Source organism: Salmo salar, chromosome 12 (assembly GCF_965601325.2).
Source record: "Salmo salar chromosome 12, fSalSal1, whole genome shotgun sequence".
NCBI classification, from domain to species: domain Eukaryota; kingdom Metazoa; phylum Chordata; class Actinopteri; order Salmoniformes; family Salmonidae; genus Salmo; species Salmo salar.
Window position 1 is genome coordinate 64,036,925 of NC_138302.1, and position 26,991 is coordinate 64,063,915.

The window sequence follows — 26,991 nt, forward strand, 5'->3', positions numbered from 1 at the left end:
AGTAGCTAGCTGCATCCAGGGAAAATTGCTCATATTTGCAACGATAACTAGACATTAGTGTATCAAAATGTTGCTGCTGGCTGCATGTAATAATGTTAGCTAGCTATGGGGTTGCTAAAAGATAGCTTTAGGCTTTCCCTGGATCATTATTTAGCCAGAGTAATATTATTTGACTATTGTTATTACATTGCATATATTTAGCTAGCTAGAGTTCGGTCAACTATTTAAATTTGGAATATCTAAATACATGGCTCTGGCCATAGCCATTAACTTGCCAATGTTGATGCCATTGGTTTAATTTGTAAAATGTTTTTCAGCTGTATGGCTATTCTCAATCATGGTAGTCAGTTAGGTTAACTATCTACAGTATCAGCGTTTTGTCAAATTCTTGGTAGCTAGCTATACTCTTTATAGTTCTCACACCTGTTTGCTAGCTAACATTAGCTATATGATTATGTACACAATTGGAATTGGGTGCCTGACTGAATTACTTGACCATCCCATTTTGGATATTAGCTAGATGTGTTGTATTGATGTGACGCTTTTTCAGGGTTTGTAGGAGCAGCTCTTTCAGAATCATATTTCATAGCTAGCAAAGTGACCAGATGACAGTGACAAACAAGGAGTAAACCAAATGACCTTCTACAGTTATTATGGAGATGCTCGTTTTTGAGTTATAATTGGGTTTTGTGTGATTGGAGCAGTTACAATCTGTGACTCATTGCTGGTTTTATTGTTTTTTAAAAATCATTTAATTATTATTGAATGTATTTTCATGTATTGTCCACATCCTCCTCTTCCTCAGTTTTAGTACTAGATGAGTGAGGTGGGTGTGGCCCTCCGTCAGACTGACCATCCTGATTGACGGATCCCTGGATGACCTTGTCCCCGCCCCCATCCCCGCCCTCACATACACCGTTCCCACTGCAATGTCACACCTGCCCAGCAGCTCAGTCCGCGACCATATGAAATGGGTTTGTTTTCCAACCAAAAAAATTATAAAATGGCTACAAACAACATGCCTACTATTAGGCAACATTATACAGTATCTTTTGTCACTCAGGATGTTGTCGTCATAAAATGTAAAGTGCTTGATTTTAATTTTTATCATTGGGTTTCATACTGTTTCTGGTGTAACTGTAACTTGGCCTCTGACAGAGTGTTTGTCTTATTTGTTTAGCTCCTCTACACCCAGACTGGTTCTGTTTATACATTTTCTAAATGTCTGATTGGTACTGGATTTCCCTGACTCGGGCTCGGTTCTGTTCCTAGGCGGGGTTGCTTGGCTGTGAGGCTGTTCTCTCCAGTATGGCCCTGATGCAGGCCAGCTCCATGGCCGGTCCGCCCAAGAAGATGATGGCTCCACTCGGCCATGGTCCACCGCCCCAGAGGGATGGTTTAGACCGCGGTCCTCAGAGCCACATGATCCTGCCATCTGGAATGAGCTGTCCACCCCTGGTTAGGAGGAGCTGGGGCAATGCAGAGGGGGAGGAGGGAACTTTGTTGTTTATCATTGTCACCCACTGAAAGAACAACAAATTAGAAATGGATATATTTCTCATTGGCTAGGTCTCAGTAGTAACTTACTGTGGCCTGCTAATATGCCTAAATAAGTCTTCATTAATGATTTAGAGGCTGCCAGATTATGTACACCATTTCAAAGTAGTCATAGGTTACCTTCTGTATTTCTGTCTTTTGCCAATGTTTTCTTTTTTACTGTTGATTTATTTCCCTCCCCCCAGCATAATCATGTAAATGATTCTAAAATATCCTGTGGTTCATGTTTAAATTTCACACATTTAGAAAACATTCCTTGCTTTCCGTTCTTGTTTTGTTTCTGTCTTGAAATGTAGGCCTTGTCTGTAAGGTAATTTCTCATTTTACGTTTCATGCCATCTCCACCAGGAAGGCTGATTCACAGGCTCCTGTCTCCCTCTTGTATGTGCTCCCCAGCTTATCCGGAAGGAGGCTGACTTCCACGCCCCCCGCCTGCTGGACGAGAAGGAGATGAGGGCCAACGAGGACATGCAGCTGAAAAAGAAGAACAGGAAGTCAGGAACGCCCTGTAAAGTGAGAGAGCAAGACGGGAGGGGAGGGAAGGTCAGTGTCTCTTGGTGTGTTTAGGAGAGATTGTGTTATAAAAACGGGCTGAAGGTGTGTTTGGCTTGCTTTGTGCTTTTGTGTGTGTGCGACTGACTTTTTTTGTCTCTCGCTGAGTTGGTGCCTTTGAGTTTGCACATTTTGTGTGGGGGGAGGAGTGCAGATGAGATGTGGAGGGGGTAGGGTTCTCTGGAGAGGAAAGAGGGGGGAGGGGAACACAATAACTGTTATTGTGTTTGAGGGGGGAGCAGTAACATGTGGGAGGGGGTTAACCCTTCTCTAGCTTTTGCTTTAAATGGTCAAAACATTGTTTTAATCCTGTACTACTTTAATTTAATTCAGCCTTTACGTCAGCACTGGCTTTTCTCATACAATCGTTTTAGTATCATGTTTCCTTCTATACAAGAGTGTGAGGGCATGCTTGTTGTGATGATTTAGTAGATGTGTGCAAGTTTTTTTCTTCTTCTGTATAGTGTATTTAGGCCTACAATTTTATGCTGAGCCACTATTCTGTCATATCCTGCCTAGGTGGTTGTTGTGGATGAGAATGGTAACTGTCCAATATCCAAAGTGCAGAAAAACTTCATCTGTGATCACTGTTACGGAGCATTTAGGAGTGGATATCACCTGAAGAGACACATCCTCATTCATACAGGTATGTGTCCCAACCACAATGGCCTACTTCTGGAAGTTTTCCATTACCAGTTAGGGACATGTTTAACATGCTTAGCTAATACAGTACGAAAATACATAAGGCCAGCAGAAACACCCGTTTGAATTAAGTGACCAGTGATTTTAATCTTATGAGATGGCCTCCAAAAAAGAGATTGTCTAGTGTCAGATTTTCATTCAGTTTTTGGTGTTCTCTGTGGGGACCTTTCACTAAAACTGGTACTCTTCGGTTTAGGGGAGAAGCCGTATGCTTGTGGCATATGTGACATGAGGTTTATTCAGCGTTACCATCTGGAGAGACACAGCCTCATTCACACGGGTATGCGTCCTCTTACCGTACCCATCTCTCACTAAACAGGCTACACCTGTAGTGCTGCACCGGAACCCAAGTGTACAGGGTTTTCAGTGTTCAGGGTTTTCAGTGTTCTTTTGTCATTTGGACAGTAATTTCCAACAAAGCTCAACATTCCTTTCACCTCAACTATGTGAAGGAGAGGGTTATCACAAATGTGCAAATGGGTCCCCCAACACCAATGAGAATACAAATGAAAGATCTATTTGGTATAAATGTTTATAGATTGGCCATAGGAGGCTGCACAAAGGTCACAGTTTTTTAGGACAATGTTGCTTTTAGTAGGTGACAGTGTTGCTAGTTTAGCAGTAGCTTTTTGTATGCAGTTTGAGATTTTGAGTAGAATTTACTGCATTGACATCAAGAGACTGATTTTCTGAGACATTTTGTAAATTGGTAAGTAGACCATTTGAAGAGTGGTCGATAGCCTCTCCTATATTGGAAAATAAAACAATGCTTTACACGTTTGCATTTTTAATTTACAGTGATTTTTTTTTTTTTTTTATCTGATATTTGTGAGATTCTCATTTGACCAAAAGCAAGATGCATTCAGATCATGGTCAAGTATTATGGGTGTTTATCCTTGTAAATATAACCAATAATCCTACTCAAATTCATTTGAGTGGACAGTTTGCAATTTGGAATAAAACCTTTTTTTTTTCTCTTTTTTTTATTATGTGCAGATTGAATAGCTAATATTTGTATGCTCTGTGTGTATAGGGGTGAAGCCGTACGCTTGTTCCATGTGTGACATGAGGTTTTTCCAGCGTTACCACCTGGAGAGACACAGCCTCACTCATACGGGTATGAGTCCTCTTTCCGTACCCATCTCACATAAAACAAGCGACCCATTTTACTCCTGTTTGTCATAGAGCAGCCTCTCAGTAGAAATGTATTGAGTGTAAAATCAAAAAGACAGCATGGCAGTTGGCCAGCTTCGGGAGCTCAGGATGTGACAAAGATCTTTATGATAGGACAAAAACCATGTGGCCTTCATATAGGTAGAAATGCAAACTTAATATACAGTTGCTGTGCCTTCAAAGTATTCATACCCCTTGACTTATTCCACATTGTTGCGGCCTAAATTCAAAATGGTTTAAATAAATAAAACATCTCACCCATCTACACACAATACCCCATAACGACAGTTCTAACATGTTTTTAGAAATGTTAGCAAATTTATTGAATCTGAAATACAGAAATATATCTCATTTACATAAGTATTCACACCCCTGAGTCAATATATGTTAGAATCCCCTTTTGCAGTGATTACAGCTGTGAGCCTTTCTGGGTAAGTCTCTAAGAGCTTTGTACACCTGGATTGTACAATATTTGCACATTTTTTTTTCTTTTAAAGATTCTTCAAGCTTTGTCAAATTGGGTGTTGGTCATTGCTAGGCATCCATTTATGTCTTGCCATAGATTTTAAGACCATTTTATATAAAACTGTAACTAGGCCACTCCGGAACATTCACCCTCTAGGAACTGTTTGATCGCTGTTCGATTGCCAAACATTTCTGTACGATAAGCCTTACGTTCCAATTGTTATTTTTACTTCATCTCGCAATGTTGGCAGTGGATGCACCCGATTCAGCGGCCTTGCACGCCGAGTAGGAGACATGTCCCATTTTGAACCATTTTAATGTCTGAATGTACAAACTCTGCCTTGCCGGGGGTAGCAAATAAAGTGCACTATAGCCTACCACTGGCCAATCAGATTGCTCAGATGACCGTGTCTGCAGTAATGTAGCGAGTGTAAAAGAAGGCTACAGTAAAGTTGATACTGTGAGATTTTTAAACGTTTAAAACCACAACTAGAGACTGTCAACCAATATAAAAACAGCAGCGCTTTGCTATCAGTGAGTTTGTTTTGACTTTTACACTTTCTATTCAACACTTTATTTTTTTATATTTTTTATAAGCCGTTCTCCCTACTTCCCCTCGCTCTACAACTAGCGTTGCAGTGAAGGAATGAGTAGGAAAGTGTATCGATAGGCTTCCTTTTATTAGCGGCTTGCATCTTTTTTTAATATCGGAATATTTAATTTGTCTGGTCACAGGAGTAACAACATGAATTTGTCTGGTCACAGGAGTAACAACATGAATTTGTCTGGTCACAGGAGTAACAACATGAATTTGTCTGGTCACAGGAGTAACAACATGAATTTGTCTGGTCATAGGAGTAACAACATGAATTTGTCTGGTCACAGGAGTAACAACATGAATTTGTCTGGTCACAGGAGTAACAACATGAATTTGTCTGGTCATAGGAGTAACAACATGAATTTGTCTGGTCATAGGAGTAACAACATGAATTTGTCTGGTCACAGGAGTAACAACATGAATTTGTCTGGTCACAGGAGTAACAACATGAATTTGTCTGGTCACAGGAGTAACAACATGAATTTGTCTGGTCACAGGAGTAACAACATGAATTTGTCTGGTCACAGGAGTAACAACATGAATTTGTCTGGTCATAGGAGTAACAACATGAATTTGTCTGGTCATAGGAGTAACAACATGAATTTGTCTGGTCATAGGAGTAACAACATGAATTTGTCTGGTCATAGGAGTAACAACATGAATTTGTCTGGTCATAGGAGTAACAACATGAATTTTTGCATGAGGCAGAAATAATGTGGTGCAACTCGAGTTTGGCCATCAGCTGGAAGACCTTTTTTTGGTCAGTGTCAGTGGAGGAAAGGGAGAGCAGAGGGATGTTGAGAGGCAGACCGTTAGTCTGCTGCCCTCTCCCTCCGCTGAGTCTGACCATAAAATGCAGGTTCCATCAGCCAAGCGAAATAAAAATGTAAAGCAAATTATTTTTATTTAACCATTTTTTAACTAGGCGAGTCAGTTAAGAACAAATTCGTATTTACAATGACGGCCTACCAAAAGGCAAATGGCCGCCTGCGGGGACGGGGGCTGGCATTAAAAATATAGGACAGAACACACATCACGACAAGAGACAACACTACATTAAGAGAGACCTAAGACAACAACATAGCATGGCAGCAACACATGACAACGCGGCATGGTGGCAGCAACACATGACAACGCTGCGTGGTGGCAGCAACACATGACAACGCGGCGTGGTGGCAGCAACACATGACAACGCGGCGTGGCGGCAGCAACACATGACAACGCGGCGTGGCGGCAGCAACACATGACAACGCGGCGTGGCGGCAGCAACACATGACAACGCGGCGTGGCGGCAGCAACACATGACAACGCGGCGTGGCGGCAGCAACACATGACAACGCGGCGTGGCGGCAGCAACACATGACAACGCGGCGTGGCGGCAGCAACATAACACAGCATGGTAGCAACACAACATGGTACAAACATTATTGGGCACAGACAACAGCACAAAGGGCAAGAAGATAGACAACAATACATCATGTGAAGCAGCCACAACTGTCAGTAAGTGTCCATGATTGAGTCTTTGAATGAAGAGATTGAAATTAAACTGTCCAGTTTGAGTGTTTGTTGCATCTCGTTCCAGTTGCTAGCTGCACTGAACTGTGTACTTTAGGGACCTTTAACAGAATGTGACTGGCAGAACGGGTGTTGTATGTGGAGGAAGAGGGCTGCAGTAGATATTTCAGAAATGGGGGAGTAAGTCCTAAGAGGGTTTTATAAATAAGCATCAACCAGTGGGTCTTGCGACGGGTATACAGAGATGGCCAGTTTACAGAAGAGTATAGAGTGCAGTGATCTGTCTTATAAGGAGCATTGGTGGCAAATCTGATGGCCGAATGGCAAAGAACATCTAGCCGCTCGAGAGCACCCTTACCTGCTGATCTATAAATTACGTCTCCATAATCTAGCATGGGTAGGATGGTCATCTGAATCAGGGTTAGTTTGACAGCTGGGGTGAAAGAGCAGCGAAGAAACCAAGTCTAGATTTAACTTTAGCCTGCAGCTTTGATATGTGCCGAGAAGGGAGTATGGCTAGATGGTACACTGTCCAAGTACTTGTATGGGGTGACTACCTCAAGCTCTAAACCAGGGCTGTCCAACCCACCGCGATGCTTCAAAATATGGAGTGTGGTAATTAGTGATGTGTTGGATTTGCCCAGACAAAACACTGTGTTCAGGACATAAAGTACATTTTTTTGCAGTTTGACTTTGGTGCCTTATTGCAAACAGTGCATGTTTTGGAATATTTTTTTCTGTACATGCTTCCTTCTTTTCACTCTGTTATTTAGGTTAGCATTGTGGACTAACTACTACAATGTTGATCCATCCTCCGTTTTCTCCTAGCTGTTTTAAAGTCACCATTGGCATCATGGTGAAATCCCTGAGCGGTTTCTTGCCTCTCCAGCAATTGAGTTAGGAAGGATTCCTATCTTTTATAGTGACTGGGTGTATTGCTACACCAACCAAAGTGTAACTGTTTTAATTTAACTAGGCAAGTCAGTTAAGAACAAATTCTTATTTACAATGACGGCCTACACTGGGCAACCCCAGATGATGCTGGGCCAATTGTGCACCACCTTTATAAGACTCCCAATCATGGCCGGTTGTGATACAGCCTGGATTAGAACCGGGGTGTCTAGTGCCGCCTCTAGCACTGAGATGCAGTGCCTTAGACTGCTGCGCCACTCAGGAAATGAATGTCTATTTTATTTTTTTAAAACCTATTTGCCAATAAGTGCCCCTTGCGAGGCATTGGAAAACCTCCCTGGTCTTTGGTTGATCTGTGTTTTGAAATTCACTGCTTGACTGAGGGACCTTACAATTATCTGTATGTGTGGGGTACAGAGATGGGGTAGTTTATTCAAAAAATGATGTTAAACAGTATTATTGCACATAGTGAGTTCATGCAACTTATGTGACTTCTTAAGCACATTTTTACTCCTGAACTTTAGGCTTGCCATAAAACGGGTTGAATACTTATTGACTCAAGACATTTCAGATTTTCATTTTTAATTAATTTATATATAAAAAATCCTAAAACATCATTCCACTTTGGCATTATGGGGGTATCGTGTGTAGGCCAGTAACACACAATCTCTATTTAATCCATCTTAAATTCAGGCTGTAATACCACAAAATGTGGAACAAGTCAAGGGCTGTGAATACTTTCTGAAGGCACTGTATATGTATTTAAATTGTTTTAAACAATCAGACTCATGGGGCAAAGGTCAGTCTCTTGCCAACAGAGGGAATGGTCTCTTGATGTCCAAGCCTTGCACATTACTTCCTGGTAGTTGTTCATGGCTAGGTATTGTAAATGTAATTGATAATGGCTTGAAGTTGGTACAGATTGTTACTGGAGACTTTTTTTTTTAAATTTTTTTAGGTAAAAACTTATTTTGATGTCAGTGAAGGGTTTCCTCTTATACACTTTTCCAGCTAACATTTCTGTGGTTAATTCCCGATTGTTGCTATTGAACCCAAATTGCTTTTGTTAATTGAATTTGATTGGGCATAAAACATTTTCTTGTTTTAACCTTAAATGCACACTAAAGTGTTGGACATGGCAACAAACATGTTACCTCTAGTACTAGAACTAATCAGTCCTTTACATTTGTGTGAAATGTATATGGTTATAGTTTGGGAGTTGGGTATTTTTTTGTGTTCCACTTTATGCAATAGGAACACTAGCTAATATATTAATACTCTGTGTGCATAGGGGTGAAGCCGTTTGCTTGCAACATGTGTGACATGAGATTCTTCCAGCGTTACCACCTGGCGAGACACAGCCTCACTCATACGGGTACTGGTCCACACACCGTACCCCTCTTGACAATGGGCTATAAACACTGATGCTACACTTAAGCGCCAATACACAGGTTCCTTATGTTGTACTTGCGTAGGCTGGCGCAAAGCCACAACAAACTAGGGTTTTATAACTGCTTAACAATTTGTGGCTTTCAATTAATATCTCTGGATTCACTATCTTGGCAATTTCATTGTCTTGGTAAATTGCCAAACCAACCCTTTAGTAGGATAGTGCATTAATAAGATATATTTCTATACTCAAATGACTGAGGTATGCTGGTAATTGTTTTAATTACTTTATAGCTGTTTTAAATATTTTGAGTGCATTCGGAAAGTATTCAGACCCCTTCACTTTTCCACATTTTGTTACGCTACAGCCTTATTCTAAAATTGATGAAATATGTTTTTCCCTCGTCAATCTACACACACTACTCCATAATTACAAAGTGAAAACAGGTTTTTAGACACTTTTGCAAATGTATTAAAAATAAAGAACAGGCATACCTTATTTACATAGGTATCCCAACCCTTTGCTATGACACTCGAATTTGAGCTCCTGTGTATCCTGTTTCCATTGATCATCCTTGATGTTTCTACAACTTGATTTGGAGTCCACCTGTAAGTTCAATTGGACATGATTTGGAAAGGCACACACCTGTCTATAGAAGGTCCCACAGTTGACAGTGCTTGTCAGAGGAAAAACCAGGCCATGAGGTCAAAGGAATTGTCCGTCGAGCTCCGAGACAGGATTGTGTCAAGGCACAGATCTGGGGATGGGTACCAAAACATTTCTGGAGCATTGAAGCTCCCCAAGAACACAGTGGCCACCATCATTCTTCAATGGAAGAAGCTTGGAACCACCAAGACTCTTCCAAGAGCTGGCTGCCTGGCCAAACTGCGGAATCGGCGGAGAAGGGCCTTGGTCAGGGAGGTGACCAAGAACCCGATGGTCACTCTGACAGAGCTCCAGAGTTCCTCTGTGGAGATGGGAGAACCTTCCAAAAGGACAACCGTCTCTGCAACACTTCACCAATCAGGCCTCTATGGTAGAGTGGCAAGATGGAAGCCACTCCTCAGTAAAAGGCACGTGACAGCCCGCTTCGAGTTTGCCAAAAGGCACGTAAAGGACTCAGACCCCAAGAAACAAGATTCTCTGATCTGATGAAACCAAGATATAACTTTTTGGCCTGAATGCCAAGAGTCACGTCTGAAGGAAACCTGGCACCATCCCTACGGTGAAGCATGGTGGCAGCATCCTGCTCTGGGGATGTTTTTCAGTGGCAGGGACTGGGAGACTAGTCAGGATCAAGGGAAAGCTGAACGGAGTGAAGTACAAAAATTATCAAAGAGTGGTGTGTTAATGTGTTTTATACATCTGTTTTTTTCTAGTCAGTGATCTCTAACCAAGTTTCTCATATATTTGATGAAAACCTGCTCCAGAGGACCTCAGACTGGGTTGAAGGTTCACCTTTCAACAGGACAGCGACCCTAAGCACACAGCCAAGACAATGCTGGAGTGGCTTCAGGACAAGTCTCTGAATGGTCTTGTGTGGCACCAGCCAGAGCCCGGACTTGAACCCGATCCAACATCTCTGGAGAGACCTGAAAATAGCTGTGCGGCGACGCTCCCCATCCAACTTCACCGGCTAGAGATTATCTGCAGAGAAGAATTTGAGAAACTCCCCAAATACAGGTGTGACAAGCTTGTAGCGTCACCCCCAAGAAGACTCAAGGCTGTAATCGCTGCCAAAGGTGCTTCCACAAAGTACCGAGTAAAGGGTCTGAATACTTATGTAAATTTAATATTTCAGTGTTTTATTTGTAATAAATTAGCAAAACTTTCTAAACCTGTTTTTGATATGTAATTGTGGGATATTGTGTGTAGTTTAATGAGGTGAAAAAACGATTTCATCCATTTTAGAATAAAGCTAACTTAACAAAATATGGAAGAAGTCAAGCGGTCTGAATACTTTCCCGAATCAACTGTTGAATAATGGAATGTTTCAGTGCGAGCTTTGCATGGCTATTGTGACGTCTCAGATCATTTTAATTGCTGCCATTGTTCTGGCGTGTCAGGCTTTCTTTGAGTGTTAAGGACTCTACTTAACCATAGGGCAAGATGCAGACTTCTCTAAAGTTGGTGCTCTGTGTGTATAGGGGTGAAGCCATACGCTTGCTCCATGTGTGATCAAAGATTTTTCCAGCGTTACCACCTGGCAAGACACAGCCTCAAACATACGGGTATGGGTCCGCTCACCGTACCCATCTCACATTTAGGTACTCCAGTGAAATAATTTTACATAAGACCATCGAGTTTGGATTCTTACAAACAATGAAATATTGCAGATGGACTCCAAGAAGCTCTTTATAGGAACAGCTTTCATTTTTTTTGCAATTGTTATGGACACGTTTCACCGCTGCCACTACTTTTTAAAATAGGCCACTGAGTTTTCAAAAATGTTTGTCCATATTTTGGTGTCTGGCACAATACAAACCCAGTTAATATATGCATGATGCTCTTAACAAGCCTTATATACTGACATGACTGGTAATCTGTGTGTGTATAGGGGTGAAGCCGTACGCTTGCTCCATGTGTGACATGAGGTTCTACCAGCGTTACCACCTGTCGAGACACAGCCTCACTCATACGGGTATGGCGTCTGCTCACTGCTACCTTACTGGAGCTAGTGACACAACATTATTCAGTTGAATGTACATGTTAAGTCCCCAACAGCTCCATGCATTGTCAAATGTTCTGACAAAACGTATTTGTAGGGTTAGGCAATTTTTTTATTTTTGTTTTTTTAGCACTCAGTTATACAGGATATTCAGTGCTGGATGTCCTTGTGTTGGTAACCCCTTCTTAATCTCAAAGTGAATGGAATGAAGAGGCTTTGTTGGAAACTACTGTCCACTGGAAAAAGCAATCTCAATCTCCATGTTATCGAATATTAGAGAGTGGTGTGTTAATGTGTTTTATTCATCTGTTTTTTCTAGTCAGTGATCTCTAACCAAGTTTCTCATATAATTGACTCGTATTTATAATAAGAGGAGCGACTATCACCAGATGAGATCAATTTAAGGGATGTTTTTTTTAGCTTTAGAGAAAGTCATTGTATGATATGAGAAATGTAATTGCAGGTACTCTTAAGGGTAGTTACACAATACGTTTTTTCATTGTAGTTCCCCTCGAAGTGATTTGTTTATATAATTGTTTAAGTTGTAAAGCAGGAAATCCAGCATGTTAATGTCTAGAATATTTGAAAAAAAATCAGGGAATGCATATTTTAAAACTGACAAAGATGGCTAATATTTGTCTGCTCTGTGTGTGTTTAGGAGTGAAGCCATATGCTTGTTCCATGTGTGACATGAGGTTTATTCAGCGTTACCAACTGGAGAGACACAGCCTCACTCATACGGGTATGTGTCCTCACTTTAAATCTCTCGCTTCAATCTGACATTGCAAATGCCATGCATGAGCCCCACTGCAATGTGTGGTTACATGAGTCGTCTATGTCATGTTGGGGTATAATGGAATTGAATTCATACATATGACTGCATCAAACTCGAGTTTGTATTGTTAAAGGCATTTTATTTCAAAATCAAAGACTATTTGTTGTCCCAGCACAGCACTACCAATACTTGGCCTTGTTTCCTATCAGATCTTAATAAGAGATTTGAATATTGTTTTATGTAGGCAAAAGATTTCCAAGCGAACCAGTTTAGAGGACAATGATAGATTTTAATCAAACCCCCAAATCATTGCTCAACATTTGTAAATCAGCATTAGATCATGTTTAGAAATAAGGCTTGCAACAGTGTTACAGGGAAATGAACTCATTTAATCAAGTCCCAGGTCCAATAAAATCTTTCAACCCCCATGTTGGAATTGAGCTTGAGGTTCAGGCTGACTGTATTTCCAAAAATGTCCTATGGAAGCCGTCTTTGATGGAGTTTAGGATAGCAGGAGAATCAGAACGCTTCAGGAGTTTGAGACGTCACAATAGCATGCCAAAAATCACATGGTTGTGTCAATGTGTTATGTTTAAATATGTACCAACTGCTTAAAAATTTCACATCTAATGTTCATATGAACAGCATGATGTGAAGCCATGTGTCCACCGGCATTTTCACCCCAAATTTTAACCTAACTCGGCAAAATTGCAATTGTTTTTAGCTAAACCATTGGAATCATTGGTAGTTAGTAGCCACGCTTAGGCTACAACAGTGATTCTGCTGTTTATTAGAGCATTACCTTTCTTAGCATTGCCCTTTTGAACATAAACTGCCTAATACTCATTGGGCGCTAAAATCGAGTCCCAATTGGATTAGTAGATTGCACCTTTTTGACCAACTGCTGGAACAAGATTTTCTGTTAAAGAAAATTGTCTGGTGAACAAGACGAACTGTGCTAAGCTTATTTAGCTGCACTAAAGGTAAAGGAATAATCCACTCAATTCTTTTGCTATTTTTTTTTTCGTTTGTCTACTGATACAGTCCCAAAAATGTTTTGCTTGTCAGCGATCAAGTTTTCAAGATATAGGTCTTTCAAAAAGCGATTTGTCACGTGCCACATCATCATGGTGACGCGAAATGCTTCCTCATGATGTGGAAAGTGATAATTTGGTTCTTGAAAGTCCTATACCGTAACTTGATTGCTGAAATGCGAAACATTTTGGGACCATCAACAGTGCACTAATGAAAAAAATACCAAAAGATTTCAGTGGATTATTCCTTTAAGATAATTTTTGGCAGTTGAACTTTTTTTATACTGAAGTTGGTGCTCTCGTGTGTGTGTGTGTGTGTGTGTGTGTGTAGGGGTGAAGCCATTTGGTTGCACCATGTGTGACAAGAGGTTCTTCCAGCGCTACCACCTGGCAAGACACAGCCTCACTCATATGGGTATGCACCCGTTCACCTTTTCCCTGCAATTAAACCCTAATATACAGGGTTGGCAGGATTTATTCATTAGTCATGCACAATTTGTTTTTTTATATCCTAAAAAAGTTGTTAATTTAATTTCTGTTAAAGATGTGAAGGGTTAGTTTTGCCACTGGGTGACATCATCAGCTCATGTGATGTGTTATGGTTGTGGACTAAAGCATTGGGGGGGAGAAACATAAAAAAAATCTCTCACTTCATTGGGGGAAAGATTTGAAAGATTTTTGTGAATACCTATTACGTTGTGGCAAGTATTGAAATTAGTAGTTGACTACCAATTGATTTGCCATCCAAGTATATACATATAACTAAACCTAAAAAATTTGAGGCACTGAAATAATATATTGATGCTCTGTGGGTTTAGGGGTCAATTTATGCTTGCACCCTGTGTAACATGAGGTTTGTTCAGCGCTCCCACCTGGCGAGACACAGCCTCAAACATACGGGTATGGGTCCACTCACCGTACCCTTCTCGCATATAGAAGCTAGTTAAGGATGTTAGTAAAAAAAAAATCAGGGACACATTCAATAACGATTTAGGACTTTGATCAATAAGTATCGTGATTTGCAGTCCTTTGCGAGTTAACTCCTTTGATGAAAAGTGTTGTATTGCATCATTGCTATGTTGTACTTGCGAAGTTCCCAGTAGAACGAGGTCATAAGCCGCCACTAGAAAACCACTTTATTTTATCAACTTTCTAAATTTAAGCACTTTAAGAAAGCCTAGAACTACCACCAGATAATACACTGCACAAAAAAATAAAGGGAACACTAAAACAACACATCCTAGATCTGAATGAATGAAATAATCTTATTAAATACTTTTTTCTTTACATAGTTGAATGTGCTGACAACAAAATCACACAAATAATCAATGGAAATCCAATTTATCAAACCATGGAGGTCTGAATTTGGAGTCACACTCAATTAAAGTGGAAAACCACACTACAAGCTGATCCAACTTTCATGTAATGTCCTTAAAACAAGTCAAAATGAGGCTCAGTAGTGTGTGTGGCCTCCACGTGCCTGTATGACCTCCCTACAACGCCTGGGCATGCTCCTGATGAGGTGGCGGATGGTCTCCTGAGGGAATCTCCTCCCAGACCTGGACTAAAGCATCCGCCAACTCCTGGACAGTCTGTGGTGCAACGTGGCGTTGGTGGATGGAGCGAGACATGATGTCCCAGATGTGCTCAATTGGATTCAGGTCTGGGGAACGGGCGGGCCAGTCCATAGCATCAATGCCTTCCTCTTGCAGGAACTGCTGACACACTCCAGCCACATGAGGTCTAGCATTGTCTTGCATTAGGGGGAACCCAGTGCCAACCGCACCAGCATATGGTCTCACAAGGGGTCTGAGGATCTCATCTCGGTACCTAATGGCAGTCAGGCTACCTCTGGCGAGCACATGGAGGGCTGTGCGGCCCCCCAAAGAAATGCCACCCCACACTATGACTGACCCACCGCCAAACCAGTCATGCTGGAGGATGTTTCAGGCAGCAGAACATTCTCCACGGCGTCTCCAGACTCTGTCACGTCTGTCACATGTGCTCAGTGTGAACCTGCTTTCATCTGAAGAGCACAGGGCGCCAGTGGCGAATTTGCCAATCTTGGTATTCTCTGGCAAATGCCAAACGTCCTGCATGGTGTTGGGCTGTAAGCACAACCCCCACCTGTGGACGTCGGGCCCTCATACCACCCTCATGGAGTCTGTTTCTGACCGTTTGAGCAGACACATGCACATTTGTGGCCTGCTGGAGGTCATTTTGCAGGGCTCTGGCAGTGCTCCTCCTGCTCCTCCTTGCACAAAGGCAGAGGTAGCGGTCCTGCTGCTGGGTTGTTGCCCTCCTACGGCCTCCTCCACGTCTCCTGATGTACTGGCCTGTCTCCTGGTAGTGCCTCCATGCTCTGGACACTATGCTGACAGACACATCAAACCTTCTTGCCACAGCTCGCATTGATGTGCCATCCTGGATGAGCTGCACTACCTGAGCCACTTGTGTGGGTTGTAGACTCCGTCTCATGCTACCACTGGAGTGAAAGCACCGCCAGCATTCAAAAGTGACCAAAACATCAGCCAGGAAGCATAGGAACTGAGAAGTGGTCTGTGGTCACCACCTGCAGAACCACTCCTTTATTGGGGGTGTCTTGCTAATTCCCTATAATTTCCACCTGTTGTCTATTCCATTTGCACAACAGCATGTGAAATTTATTGTCAATCAGTGTTGCTTACTAAGTGGACAGTTTGATTTCACAGAAGTGTGATTGACTTGGAGTTACATTGTTTAAGTGTTCCCTTTGTTTTTTTGAGCAGTGTATAATCCCTTAATCTGTGTTGTATGAGATGATGAAGTGCAATTTCTTACATTCTGAAGTCTGGATGGACGCCATGTCAAATTGTGGTTCATCATATACTAATGGCCAATCCTAAATTTTGCACACCTTGTCAACACCTTTTTGATAAACCCCAACAACCGCAAGCTATTGAGGTGGTAGTGTAATCAGATTCTAAACGGTCAATACCTGGGAAGTTATTGTGTGGATCGACATCAGTGTTTTTATAAGTTATAAATTAAGTGTACAGTGCATTCGGGAAGTATTCAGACCCCTTGACATTTTGTTACGTTACAGGCTTATTCTAAAATGGATTAAATAAAACCATTTCCTCATCAATCTACACACAATACCCTGTACGGACAAAGTAAAAACAGGTTTTCTATTATTATTATTATCCTTATTTGCATAAGTATTCAGACCTTTTGCTATGAGACTTGAAATTGAGCTTGGGTGCATCCTGTTTCCATTCATCATGCTTGATGTTTCTACAACTTGATTGGAGTCCACCTGTGGTAAGTTCAATTGGACATGATTTGGAAAGGCGCACGCCTGTCTATATAAGTTGACAGTGCATGTCAGAGCAAAAACCAAGCCATGAGGTGAAAGGAATTGTCTGTGGAGCTCAGACAGGATTGTGTCAAGGCACAGATCTGGGGAAGTGTACCAAAACATTTCTGCAGCATTGAAGCTCCCCAAGAACACAGTGGCTGCCATCATTCTTAAATGGAAGAAGTTTGGAACCACCAAGACTCTTAGAGCTGGACGCCCAGCCAAACTGAGCAATCGTGGGAGAAGGGCCTTAGTCAGGGAAGTTACCAAGAACACTCTGACAGAGCTCCAGATTTCTTCTGTGGGGATGGGAGAACCTTCCAGAAGGACAACCATCTCTGCAGCACTCCACCAATCAGGCCTTTATGGTAGAGTAGCCAGACGAAGCCACTCAGTAAAAGGCACATGACAGCCTGCTTGGAGTTTGCCAAAAGGCACCTAAAGGATTCAGACCATGAGAAACAAGATTTGCTGGTCTGATGAAACCAAGATTGAACCTTTTTGGCCTGAATGCCAAGTGTCATGTCTGGAGGAAACCTGGCACCATCCCTACGGTGAACCATGGTGGTGGCAGCATCATGCAGTGGGGATGTTTTTCAGTGGCAGGGACTGGGAGACTAGCAGGTCTCTTCGATCGAACATCTCTGTAGAGACCTGAAAATAGCTGTGCAACAACGCTCCTCATCCAACCTGGCAGAACTTGAGGATCTGCAGAGAAGAATGGGAGAAACTCCCCAAATACAGGTGTGTCAAGCTTGTAACGTCACTCCCAAGAAGACTCGGCTGTAATCGCTGCCAAAGGTGCTTCAACAAAATACTGAGTAAAGGGTCTGAATACTTACGTAAATGTCATATTTCAGTTTTTTGTTTTTAATACAGTTGCAAACATTTCTATAAACCCATTTTTGATTTGTCATTATGGGGTATTGTGTGTAGATTGAGGAATAAAAACATATTTTATGATAAGGCTGTAATGTAACAATGTGGAAAAAGGCAAGGGGTCTGAATATTTTCAGACTGAACTGTAAGTGTATACATCTTCATTTTGGAAGACTTTAATTGATGGACAGCGGGGCATAAAAATAATCTGATGTTCTGTGTGTGTGTAGGGGTGAAGCCGTATGCTTGCACCATGTGTGACAAGAGGTTTTTCCAGCGAGACCATCTACGGAGACACAGCGTCACTCATATGGGTATGGGTCCATTCTGGTATACAGGGTTGGAATGATTTAGCCTATATTCTAGCTCCTGCACGAATCAAGGATGGCTAAGAAAACATTTGTTTATGATGAAAAACAATTTGTTGTAGGATTTATTTTTTTTTTAAATTTTGTGCTGCAATCTGAAAACCCCCAATCCTACTGCTTGAAATCAGGATGTTGATAACAATGTTCTGTGGATATTGTTCATCATACTAAATTTAGTGTGAAGTTTATGGTATTAGATTATGAACTTCTCACCATCCGTGTAATTTCTTGCATGCTCAGCTCTGTGGGTGACACCTAGTAAAATTGCCTTATCCTAAACATTTTTTAAATGATTGGCCATCCTTAATTCGCCCAACTTGCCAACACCTTTTTTTTTAAATACCCCAACAACCGCAAGCTATTGAGGTGGTAGTGTAATCGGATTCTTCAAGGTGAATACCCTGGAAGTTATGGTGTGTTCGATTGCTGTCGGAAATAAAAGAATATGACTTCCCAACTCGGAAATAACCACTTGAACGACCCTCCAAGTTGGAGTGGTGGGAAACTTGGGCCAGTATAAAAATACCAGAGTTGCGACATATCGTCCCTGAATTTAACTTTTTGACCAAATATTGTAAAGCAAAGCCATTTACAATAATGTAGCTAGTTTGGCCCATAATGTCTGGGTTGACACATTGTCAACGTTAGCAATCTAGCAACGTTGGTTCTTTGCCATCAAGCTGAAATGTCATTGTATGCACTCATGTCATATTTACGACTTCACCAACTGTGCAATACGACAACCATTCCAGCACATCACCATTGACATCAGGGGTTTATCAGGAGTAAATGTATACACACCTAAGCTTAATTTCGGGAAGACTTCAGTCGGTGGAGAGAGACTTAAAAACACAATATTTTCTGTGTGTACAGCGGTGAAGCCGTTCGCTTGCACCTTGTGTGACAAGAGGTTTTTTGAGCGCCACCACCTGCGGAGACACAGCATCACTCATATGGGTATGGGTCCGTTCACCGTGCCCGTCATTAAGATCAGGCTACACCTGAACCCTGGTATACAGAGTTGGCAGGGTTTAAATGCCAACCACTGCAAATTAAGGATGGCCAATAAAATATACAGTGCCTTCAAAGTATTCAGACCCCTTGACTTTATCCACATTTTATGTTACAGCCTTGATCTAAAATGGATTAAATAGTTTTTTTTCCCTCATCAGTCTGCACATAATACCCTAATAATGACGACCAAAAATAGCTTTTTAGAGATGTTTGCAAATGTATTAAAAATAAAATACAGATACCTTATTTACATAAGTATTCAGACCTATTGCTATGTGACTCGAAATTCACCTCAGGTGCATCCTGTTTCCATTGATCATCCTTGTGATGTTTCTACAACTTGCAGTCCACCTGTGGTAAATTCCATTGATTTGTACATGATTTGGAAAGGCACACAGCAGTCTTTATAAGGTCCCACAGTTGACAGTGCATGTCAGAGCAAAAACCAAGCCATGAGGTCAAAGGAATTGTCCATAGAGCTCCGAGACAGGATTGTGTCGAGGCACATATCTGGGGAAGGGTACCAAAACATTTCTGCAGCATTGAAGGTCCCCAAGAACACAGTGGCCTCCATCATTCTTAAATGGAAGAAGCTTGGAACCACCGAGACTTCCTAGAGCTGGCCAAACTGAGCAATCGGGGGAGAAGGGCCTTGGTCAGGGAGGTGACCAAGAACCCGATGGTCACTCTGACAGAGCTCCAGAGTTCCTCTGGAGATGGGAGAACCTTCTAGAAAAACAACTATCTCTGCAGCACTCCACCAATCAGGACTTTATGGAAGAGTGGCCAGACGGAAGCCACTCCTCAATAAAAGGCACAATAACTTTTATTGGAGTTTGCAAAAAAGGCACCTAAAGACTCAGACCATGAGAAACAAGATTGGTCTGGTCTGATGAAACCAAGATTAAACTCTTTGGTCTGAATGCCAAGCGTCACGTCTGGAGGAAACCTGGCACCATCCCTACAGTGAAGCATGGTGGTGGCAGCATCATGCTGTAGGGATGTTTTTCAGTGGCATGGACTGGGAGACTATTCAGGATTGATGAACTGAGCAAAATACAGAGATCCTTGATGACAACCTGCTCAGGACTCCAGACTGGGGCAAATGAACACCTTCTAACTGGACAACAGCCTTAAGCACACAGCCAAGACAACGCAGGAATGGCTTCGAGACAAGTCTCAATGCCTTTGTGGCCCTGCCAGAGCCCATACTTATACCCTATCGAACATCTCTGGAGAGACCTGAAAATAGCTGTGCCGCGACGCTTCCCATCCAACCTAACAGAGCTTGAGAAGAATGGGAGAAATTCTCCAAATAAGAGGTGTGCCAAACTTGTAGCGTCATACCCAAGGAGACTCGAGGCTGTAATCGCTGCCAAAGGTGCTTCAACAAAGTACTGAGTAAAGGGTCTGAATACTTACAGTACACAGCTACTCAGTCAATGGTTTTTCTTTATTTTCACTATTTTCTACATTGTAAAATAATAGTGAAGACCTCAACTATGAAATAACACATGGAATCATGTAGTAAAGTGTTAAACAAATCAAAACACATTTTAGATTCTTCAAAGTAGCCACCATTTGCCTTGACAGCTTTGCACACTTTTGGCATTCTCTCAACCAGCTTCACCTGGAATGCTTTTCCAATGTCTTGAAGGAGTTCCCACATACGATGAGCACGTTTCTGCTTTTCCTTCACTCTGCGGTCCCACTCATCCCAAACCATCTCCTTCTTAGTAAAGTAGCCCAGCCTGTAGGTGTGTTGGGTCATTGTCCTGTTGAAAAACAAATGACAGTCCCACTAAGCGCAAACCAGATGAGATGGTGTATCGCTGCAGCATGCTGTGGTAGCCATGCTGGTTAAGTGTGCCTTGAATTCTAAATCAGTCACCAGCAAAGCACCATCACACCACCTCCATGCTTCACGGTGGGAACCACACATGAGATCATCTCTACACCTACTCTGCGTCTCACAAAGACACGGCGATTGGAACCAAAAATCAAAAATTTGGACTCATTAGACCAAAGGACAGATTTCCACCGGTCTAATGTCCATTGCTCATGTTTCTTGGCCCAAAGAAGTCTCCTCTTCTTATTGGTGTCCTTTTAGTAGTTGTTCCTTTGCAGCAATTTGACCATAAAGGCCTGATTTATGCAGTCTCCTCTGAACAGTTGATGTTGAAATGTGTCTGTTACTTGAACTCTGAAGCATTTATTTGGGCTGTAATTTCTGAGGCTGGTAACTGTAATGAACTTATCCTCTGCAGCAGAGGTAACTCTGGGTCTTCCTTTCCTGTGGCGGTCCTCATGAGAGCCAGCTTCATCATAGCACTTGATGGTTTTTGCGACTGCACTAGAAGAAACTTTCAAAGTTCTTGACATTTTCTGGTTGACTGACCTTCATGTCTTAAAGTAATGATGGACTGTCATTTCTCTTTCTTATTTGAGCTGTTCTTGCTATAGTATGGACTTGTCACAACACACCTGATTGGCTGAAACACACTAAGAAGGAAAGAAATTCCACAAATGAATGTTTAACAAGGCACACCTGTTAATTGAAATGCATTCCAGGTGCATACCTCATGAAGCTGGTTGAGAGAATGCCAAGAGGGTGCAAAGCTGTCATCAAGGCAAAAAGAGTATGCTTTGAAGAATCTCAAATATATTTTGATTTGTTTAACACTTTTTTTTGTTTACTACATGATTCCATCCATATGTGTAATTTCATAGTTTTGATGTATTCAGTATTATTCTACAGTGTAAAAAATAAACACCCTGGAATGAGTAGTTCTGTCCATTTATGACTGGTACTGTATGTAAATGTAATATTTCCGTTTTTTTCAAATGTATAAAAATAAATGTCTAAACCTGCTTTTTGCTTTGTCGTTATACTGTATTGTGTGTAGATTGAGTGATTTATTGAGTCCTTTTTAAAATAAGGCTGTAATGTAACAAAATGTTGAAAAAGTCAAGGGGTCTGAATACTTTCCGAAGGCACTGTAACTAGTATATGATGAATGTTGGCTGTATCGTGGTTGTAGAGATGTTCTTCAAATTTGTATTTTTTTTACTTTTCTTTCAACTCCATAATATTTGAATTGATCAAGTGTTACCATAATTGGTTTTCTTGCGTCTCGCGGAAACAACTCAACACACCCAATCTTGCTGCTTGAAATTAGCATGTTGATAACAATAATGCAGCTTGGTACATATTGTGGGTCATACTGTATGTGGGGTGAAGTTAATGGTAACGCATCACAAACTTGTCATCCAAGTGCAGATTTTATTGGCCACCCTTTATTCACGCATCTTGTCAACACTTTTTTGATAAAACCCCAACAACCGCAAGCTATTGAGGTGGCGGAGTATTTTGATTCCTCAGGGTAAATACCCTAGAAGTTATTGACATCCAGTGATTTTTTTTTAATAGGAAATCCAATGTAGTATAAATGTATATACTTGACCTTTAATATTGGAAGCCTTCACTCGATGAATAGTGAGACATAAAAATAATCTGATGTTCTGTGTGTGTAGGGGTGAAGCCGTTCGCTTGCACCATGTGTGACAAGAGGTTTTTTGAGCGCCACCACCTGCGGAGACACAGCATCACTCATATGGGTATGGGTCCGTTCACCGTGCCCGTCATTAAGATCAGGCTACACCTGAACCCCGGTATACATACTCACGCACCAGACCCTTTACACCCCCCCCCCCCCCCAAAAGATCTGATATAGCGTCAAAAATGGCCTTCATTAACCCAGTAGTAACAACGGGAGAAAGCCCTGGAAAATGTGGCTAGCTGTTTGTCCTTTCTGTCGTTTTTTGTTTTCTTTCTTTTTTTCGGATAGTTGGTTTTCCCCACAAGCGCTACACATTGACCACAGATTTTGACGATGTATAACCTGCAGGTCTTGTATATTTCGCTAACACACCACACGTCTCTGATTTGGAGCGATGCCTCAAGTTGGTTTGCTAAGATCAAATAATTACAAATACGTCACTTCGTAAGTTCACACTCACTAAGGCCAGATTTGAGTTGTTGGTGTACCACCGGCTCATAAACCACATCAGATGTTTATACGCAGTCATTTTAGTATACAGTTATACCTTAACTTAATAATATTGACAGAGTGAGAAACAAAAATAATCTGATGTTCTGTGTGTGTGTAGGGGTGAAGCCGTTCGCTTGCACCATGTGTGACAAGCGGTTTTACCAGCGCCACCACCTGCGGAGACACAGCATCACTCATATGGGTATGGGTCCGTTCACCGTGCCCGTCATTAAGATCAGGCTACACCTGAACCCTGGTATACAGGGGTGGAAGGATGTATATGCCAGTCATCATACACAAAGAAATGTGCAGATAAGACATTTGATGATAACAATCTCCCATAAGTTCTGATGGACAGCAGTGACGCTTAAATGAATACACAATATTGGAGTACTTTTAGTGGATGAATTTTGAGAACCTAAGTAATATATTGTTTTGTGTGTGTAGGGGTGAAGCCGTACGCTTGCACCATGTGTGACAAGAGGTTTTACCAGCGCCACCACCTGGCGAGACACAGCGTCACTCACATGGGTATGTCATTAAGGCTATTGGTGAAATGTTTGCATGTTAGGTTTGATATGCAAAATGCCCATAATTCCATTTCCCTTAAGGATGAGAAGGGCTAATATTACTACCAGATGTTGTCATCAGCTCATGTGATGTGTTTTGTTATTTGGGGAAAAACAGCTACACCGACTGTTCGATAACTCGCACCTCAATAGCATGCGGACTCGGATAACTTGCGTTATCTAATTGTTAGTGTATTTTCAACCTGAAAATATTTTAATTGAGCAAGTTATTTTTTATTTATTTTTTAAACCTTTAAAACTTTTTTTTGTTTTTTTTTAAAATTTTGAAGTAGTTGAAGTAGGTTTACCGTCTGAAAACGGGTCAGTTCTGCTAGATGAAAGCAGCTAACGGAACTCGGTGCATGTTATTAGTTGACCTGTATTCTGTGTGACGTGGTGTTTTAGGTATGAGATGGTGAACTTGTCATCAGGTGTGATATTTCTACATTCTGAACCCTATATTTTCTACCATAATTAAAAATGTGTTCTATAAAGCTAACATTTTGTTGCTCAGCCTCAATTCACGTACATACAAAAATATAACATTAACTTGTGCTTTGTTGGACTCCAAAAACCACCGAGTTATCGAAGTGGCGGTGTAATTTACATTTCTTCAGTGTGAATCCGTTGTTATAATTGCATAGATTTACAACAGTGGTTAATAAACAATCAACGCATACACATATTAATCGACTCGAACATTTCCAATCGATAGACTGAAACAGAAAAATAATACAATGATGTTCTCTGTGTGTGTGTAGGAGTGAAGCCGTATGCTTGCACCATGTGTGACAAGAGGTTTTATCAGCGCCACCACCTGGCGAGACACAACGTCACTCACATGGGTATGGGTCCGCTCACTGTACTCCTGTCATTAAGACCAGGCTACACCTGAACCCTGGTATACAGGGTTGGCAGGATTTATAAACTAGTCATGCACAAAGAAATGTACAGATGAAATATATTGTTTCTTTTATTATAGGTTTAATATCCAAATAAGTCCAGAATGTAATTACCCTTTTAAGGATGACTCTGTTAGGCTAATATTACCTCCAGATGACATCAGCACATGATGTGTTCTGGATAAAAGCATTACATGTATTGGCTAAAAACTACATTGGCCACTCAGTAACTCATGCCTCAGTAAGTAAAAAAATAAAAAGTGATTGTGGAGAGATGTCTTCCAGAATTTGTATGTTTTTTTTTTTTTCAAACCAGACAGTCAAGTGTTGTTGTAATGGAGGTCATTGAAACCTGCAGAAACTGTTAAAGATTTATACAATCTGAAAACACCCAATCCTGCTCAGTGTTGCCAACTTGGCCACTTTGCACTAGAGTCACTAGATTTACCAAAGTATTGGATCCCTCCTCCCATTTTTGCCCCCTGAAAGTAACTAAGACAAATTCAGCCGCATTCTCAGAGGGTTTGCTTCTGAGAGATTTCAGGAATTAGCGACCGGCTATGTGACGTTCACATTCTTTGCAATTTGGTGTCATCTAACAACTTCTAGTGACAAATTGTGCAGCCAATAGCTATTTCTCCCCCCCCAACCCCCCAAAAAAGTTGGTAACACCGGTCCTGTTGTGTGAAGACAGAATGTTTATAATCGCCACGGGTATATAGTCAGTCCTGCTGTTTTTGTGCTTGGAGTTCATGGTAAACCTAATATTGGACTTTAATATGGCGTGAGGCACAACAGTAATGTATTGATGCTCTGTGTGTGTGTGTGTGTGTGTGTGTAGGAGTGAAGCCGTACGGTTGCACCATGTGTGACAAGAGGTTTTACCAGCGTTACCTCCTGGCGAGACACAGCCTCACTCATTTGGGTATGGGTCCGTTCACCGTACCCAAGATTAGGCCACACCTGAACCCCAGTATACAGGGTTGGCAGAATCTATATGCTAGTTGTGCTAAAATAAATATATAGGTGAAGTGTTGTTTAGATGTTCAGTTTCATTACCCCAAAAAGTCCATTGATTTATATTAAGGATGAGAAGGGCTAGTTTTACAACCAAATGACATCAGGACATGACATGTGTTGTGGACTACAGCATAAAAAAAATGCATTAAACTTAATTGGCGAAAATAACTACACGGACCACACAGTAACTCATGCCTCAAGTTTTAAATTGGAATAACTCACGGTTGTGGAGATGTCTTCCGAAAGGTTAGGTGTATTTTCAAACCAGTTATGATGAGTGTTTTTGGAATTGCTGTTATTGGGAACCTGCAGAAACGGTCAAAGATGTCTACAATCTGAAAACGTCCAATCCTGCTCAGTGTTGCCAACTTGGCCACTTTGCACTAGATCTTTCCGATCCCACTCTCATTTCCCCCCTAAAAGTGACTAAGGAAAATTCAGCAACATTTAAGGAATTCTGAGTTTTACCTCTTGAGTGTTCAGAAAGTCAGCGACTTGCCTGCAGTGAATTTGCCTATTCAGAACAGCAGATTTGTGTTGACATTATCACGCAAATCAATTTTCTACTTCGTCTACAATTTCTAGTGATGTGTTGCGCTACCAACAGCTGTTTGCTTTCCCCACAAAAATTTGGCAACACCAGTTCTGTTGCGTGAAGGCAGCATGTTGATAACAGCACCTGGTGCATATTGTCTGTGTTGTATTTGTGTATGAAATGTATGGTAAACCTAATAGTGGAAGACTAACGTGGTACGAAGTTGTGTATTGATGCGTGTGTGTGTGTGTGTGTGTGTGTGTGTGTGTAGGGGTGAAGCCGTACGGTTGCACCATGTGTGACAAGAGGTTTTACCAGCGATACCACCTCTCAAGACACAGCCTCACTCATTTGGGTATGGGTCCGTTCACCGTACCCACCGTACCCAAGATTAGGCCACACCTGAACCCCAGTATACAGGGTTTGCAGGATGTATATGCTAGTCGTCATGCTCAAAGAAATATAGGTGAAGTTTTGTTTTCAAGTTAGGTTTGATTTCCAGAAGTCTGGATGAGAAGGGATAGTTTTACCGTTTAGACTACAATCATCAGCTCATGTGATGTGTTGTGGCTGTGGACTAAAGCGTTTGGAAAAAATACATCGTAAACAAAATTGTCGGAGAAAACATCTCTCTCTTTATTCTTCCGTCTGAATCCCCCTGTAAATGATTGCATGGATTGAAATGAGTGGTTAAATCATTTAAGCATAAATGGATATACTGTACTTAAACTTCCAATTGGAGTATGAGGTACAAAAGTAATATCTCAATGCTCTGTGCATTCAGGTGTGAAACCTTACGCTTGTACCATGTGTGACATGAGGTTTGTTCAGCGCTACCACCTGACAAGACACAGCCTCACTCACACGGGTACAGTCCGCTCACCGTACCCATCACACATATGGAAGCTAGTAAAGGGTGTTGGTAATGGATTTTCACAGATAAACGTATTGGAAGAGTTCTAGAAAATAAA

At 41.5% G+C, this 26,991-nt stretch overlaps 1 protein-coding gene across 50 annotated transcripts in view; it reads left to right on the top strand.

Moving 5' to 3' along the window:
- The window catches only part of LOC106565455 (uncharacterized), a 33,252-nt gene that overhangs the window by 915 nt on the left and 5,346 nt on the right, over positions 1–26,991 (top strand). For 2 of the 50 annotated variants that reach the window (XM_014132610.3, XM_014132611.3), the window contains exons 2-21: positions 806–974; positions 1,273–1,458; positions 1,954–2,100; positions 2,629–2,755; positions 3,008–3,091; positions 3,845–3,928; positions 8,766–8,849; positions 11,012–11,095; positions 11,422–11,505; positions 12,191–12,274; positions 13,673–13,756; positions 17,791–17,874; positions 18,802–18,885; positions 22,477–22,560; positions 23,113–23,196; positions 23,442–23,525; positions 24,325–24,408; positions 25,307–25,390; positions 26,292–26,375; positions 26,805–26,888. In XM_014132610.3, the coding sequence (XP_013988085.1) occupies positions 930–974; positions 1,273–1,458; positions 1,954–2,100; positions 2,629–2,755; positions 3,008–3,091; positions 3,845–3,928; positions 8,766–8,849; positions 11,012–11,095; positions 11,422–11,505; positions 12,191–12,274; positions 13,673–13,756; positions 17,791–17,874; positions 18,802–18,885; positions 22,477–22,560; positions 23,113–23,196; positions 23,442–23,525; positions 24,325–24,408; positions 25,307–25,390; positions 26,292–26,375; positions 26,805–26,888 (1,849 nt within the window). In that variant the 5' untranslated portion in view covers positions 806–929. The remainder of the gene's footprint in view (positions 1–805; positions 975–1,272; positions 1,459–1,953; positions 2,101–2,628; positions 2,756–3,007; positions 3,092–3,844; positions 3,929–8,765; positions 8,850–11,011; positions 11,096–11,421; positions 11,506–12,190; positions 12,275–13,672; positions 13,757–17,790; positions 17,875–18,801; positions 18,886–22,476; positions 22,561–23,112; positions 23,197–23,441; positions 23,526–24,324; positions 24,409–25,306; positions 25,391–26,291; positions 26,376–26,804; positions 26,889–26,991) is intronic. The other 48 variants (XM_014132613.3, XM_014132626.3, XM_014132630.3 and 45 more) reach the window with 46 other exon arrangements.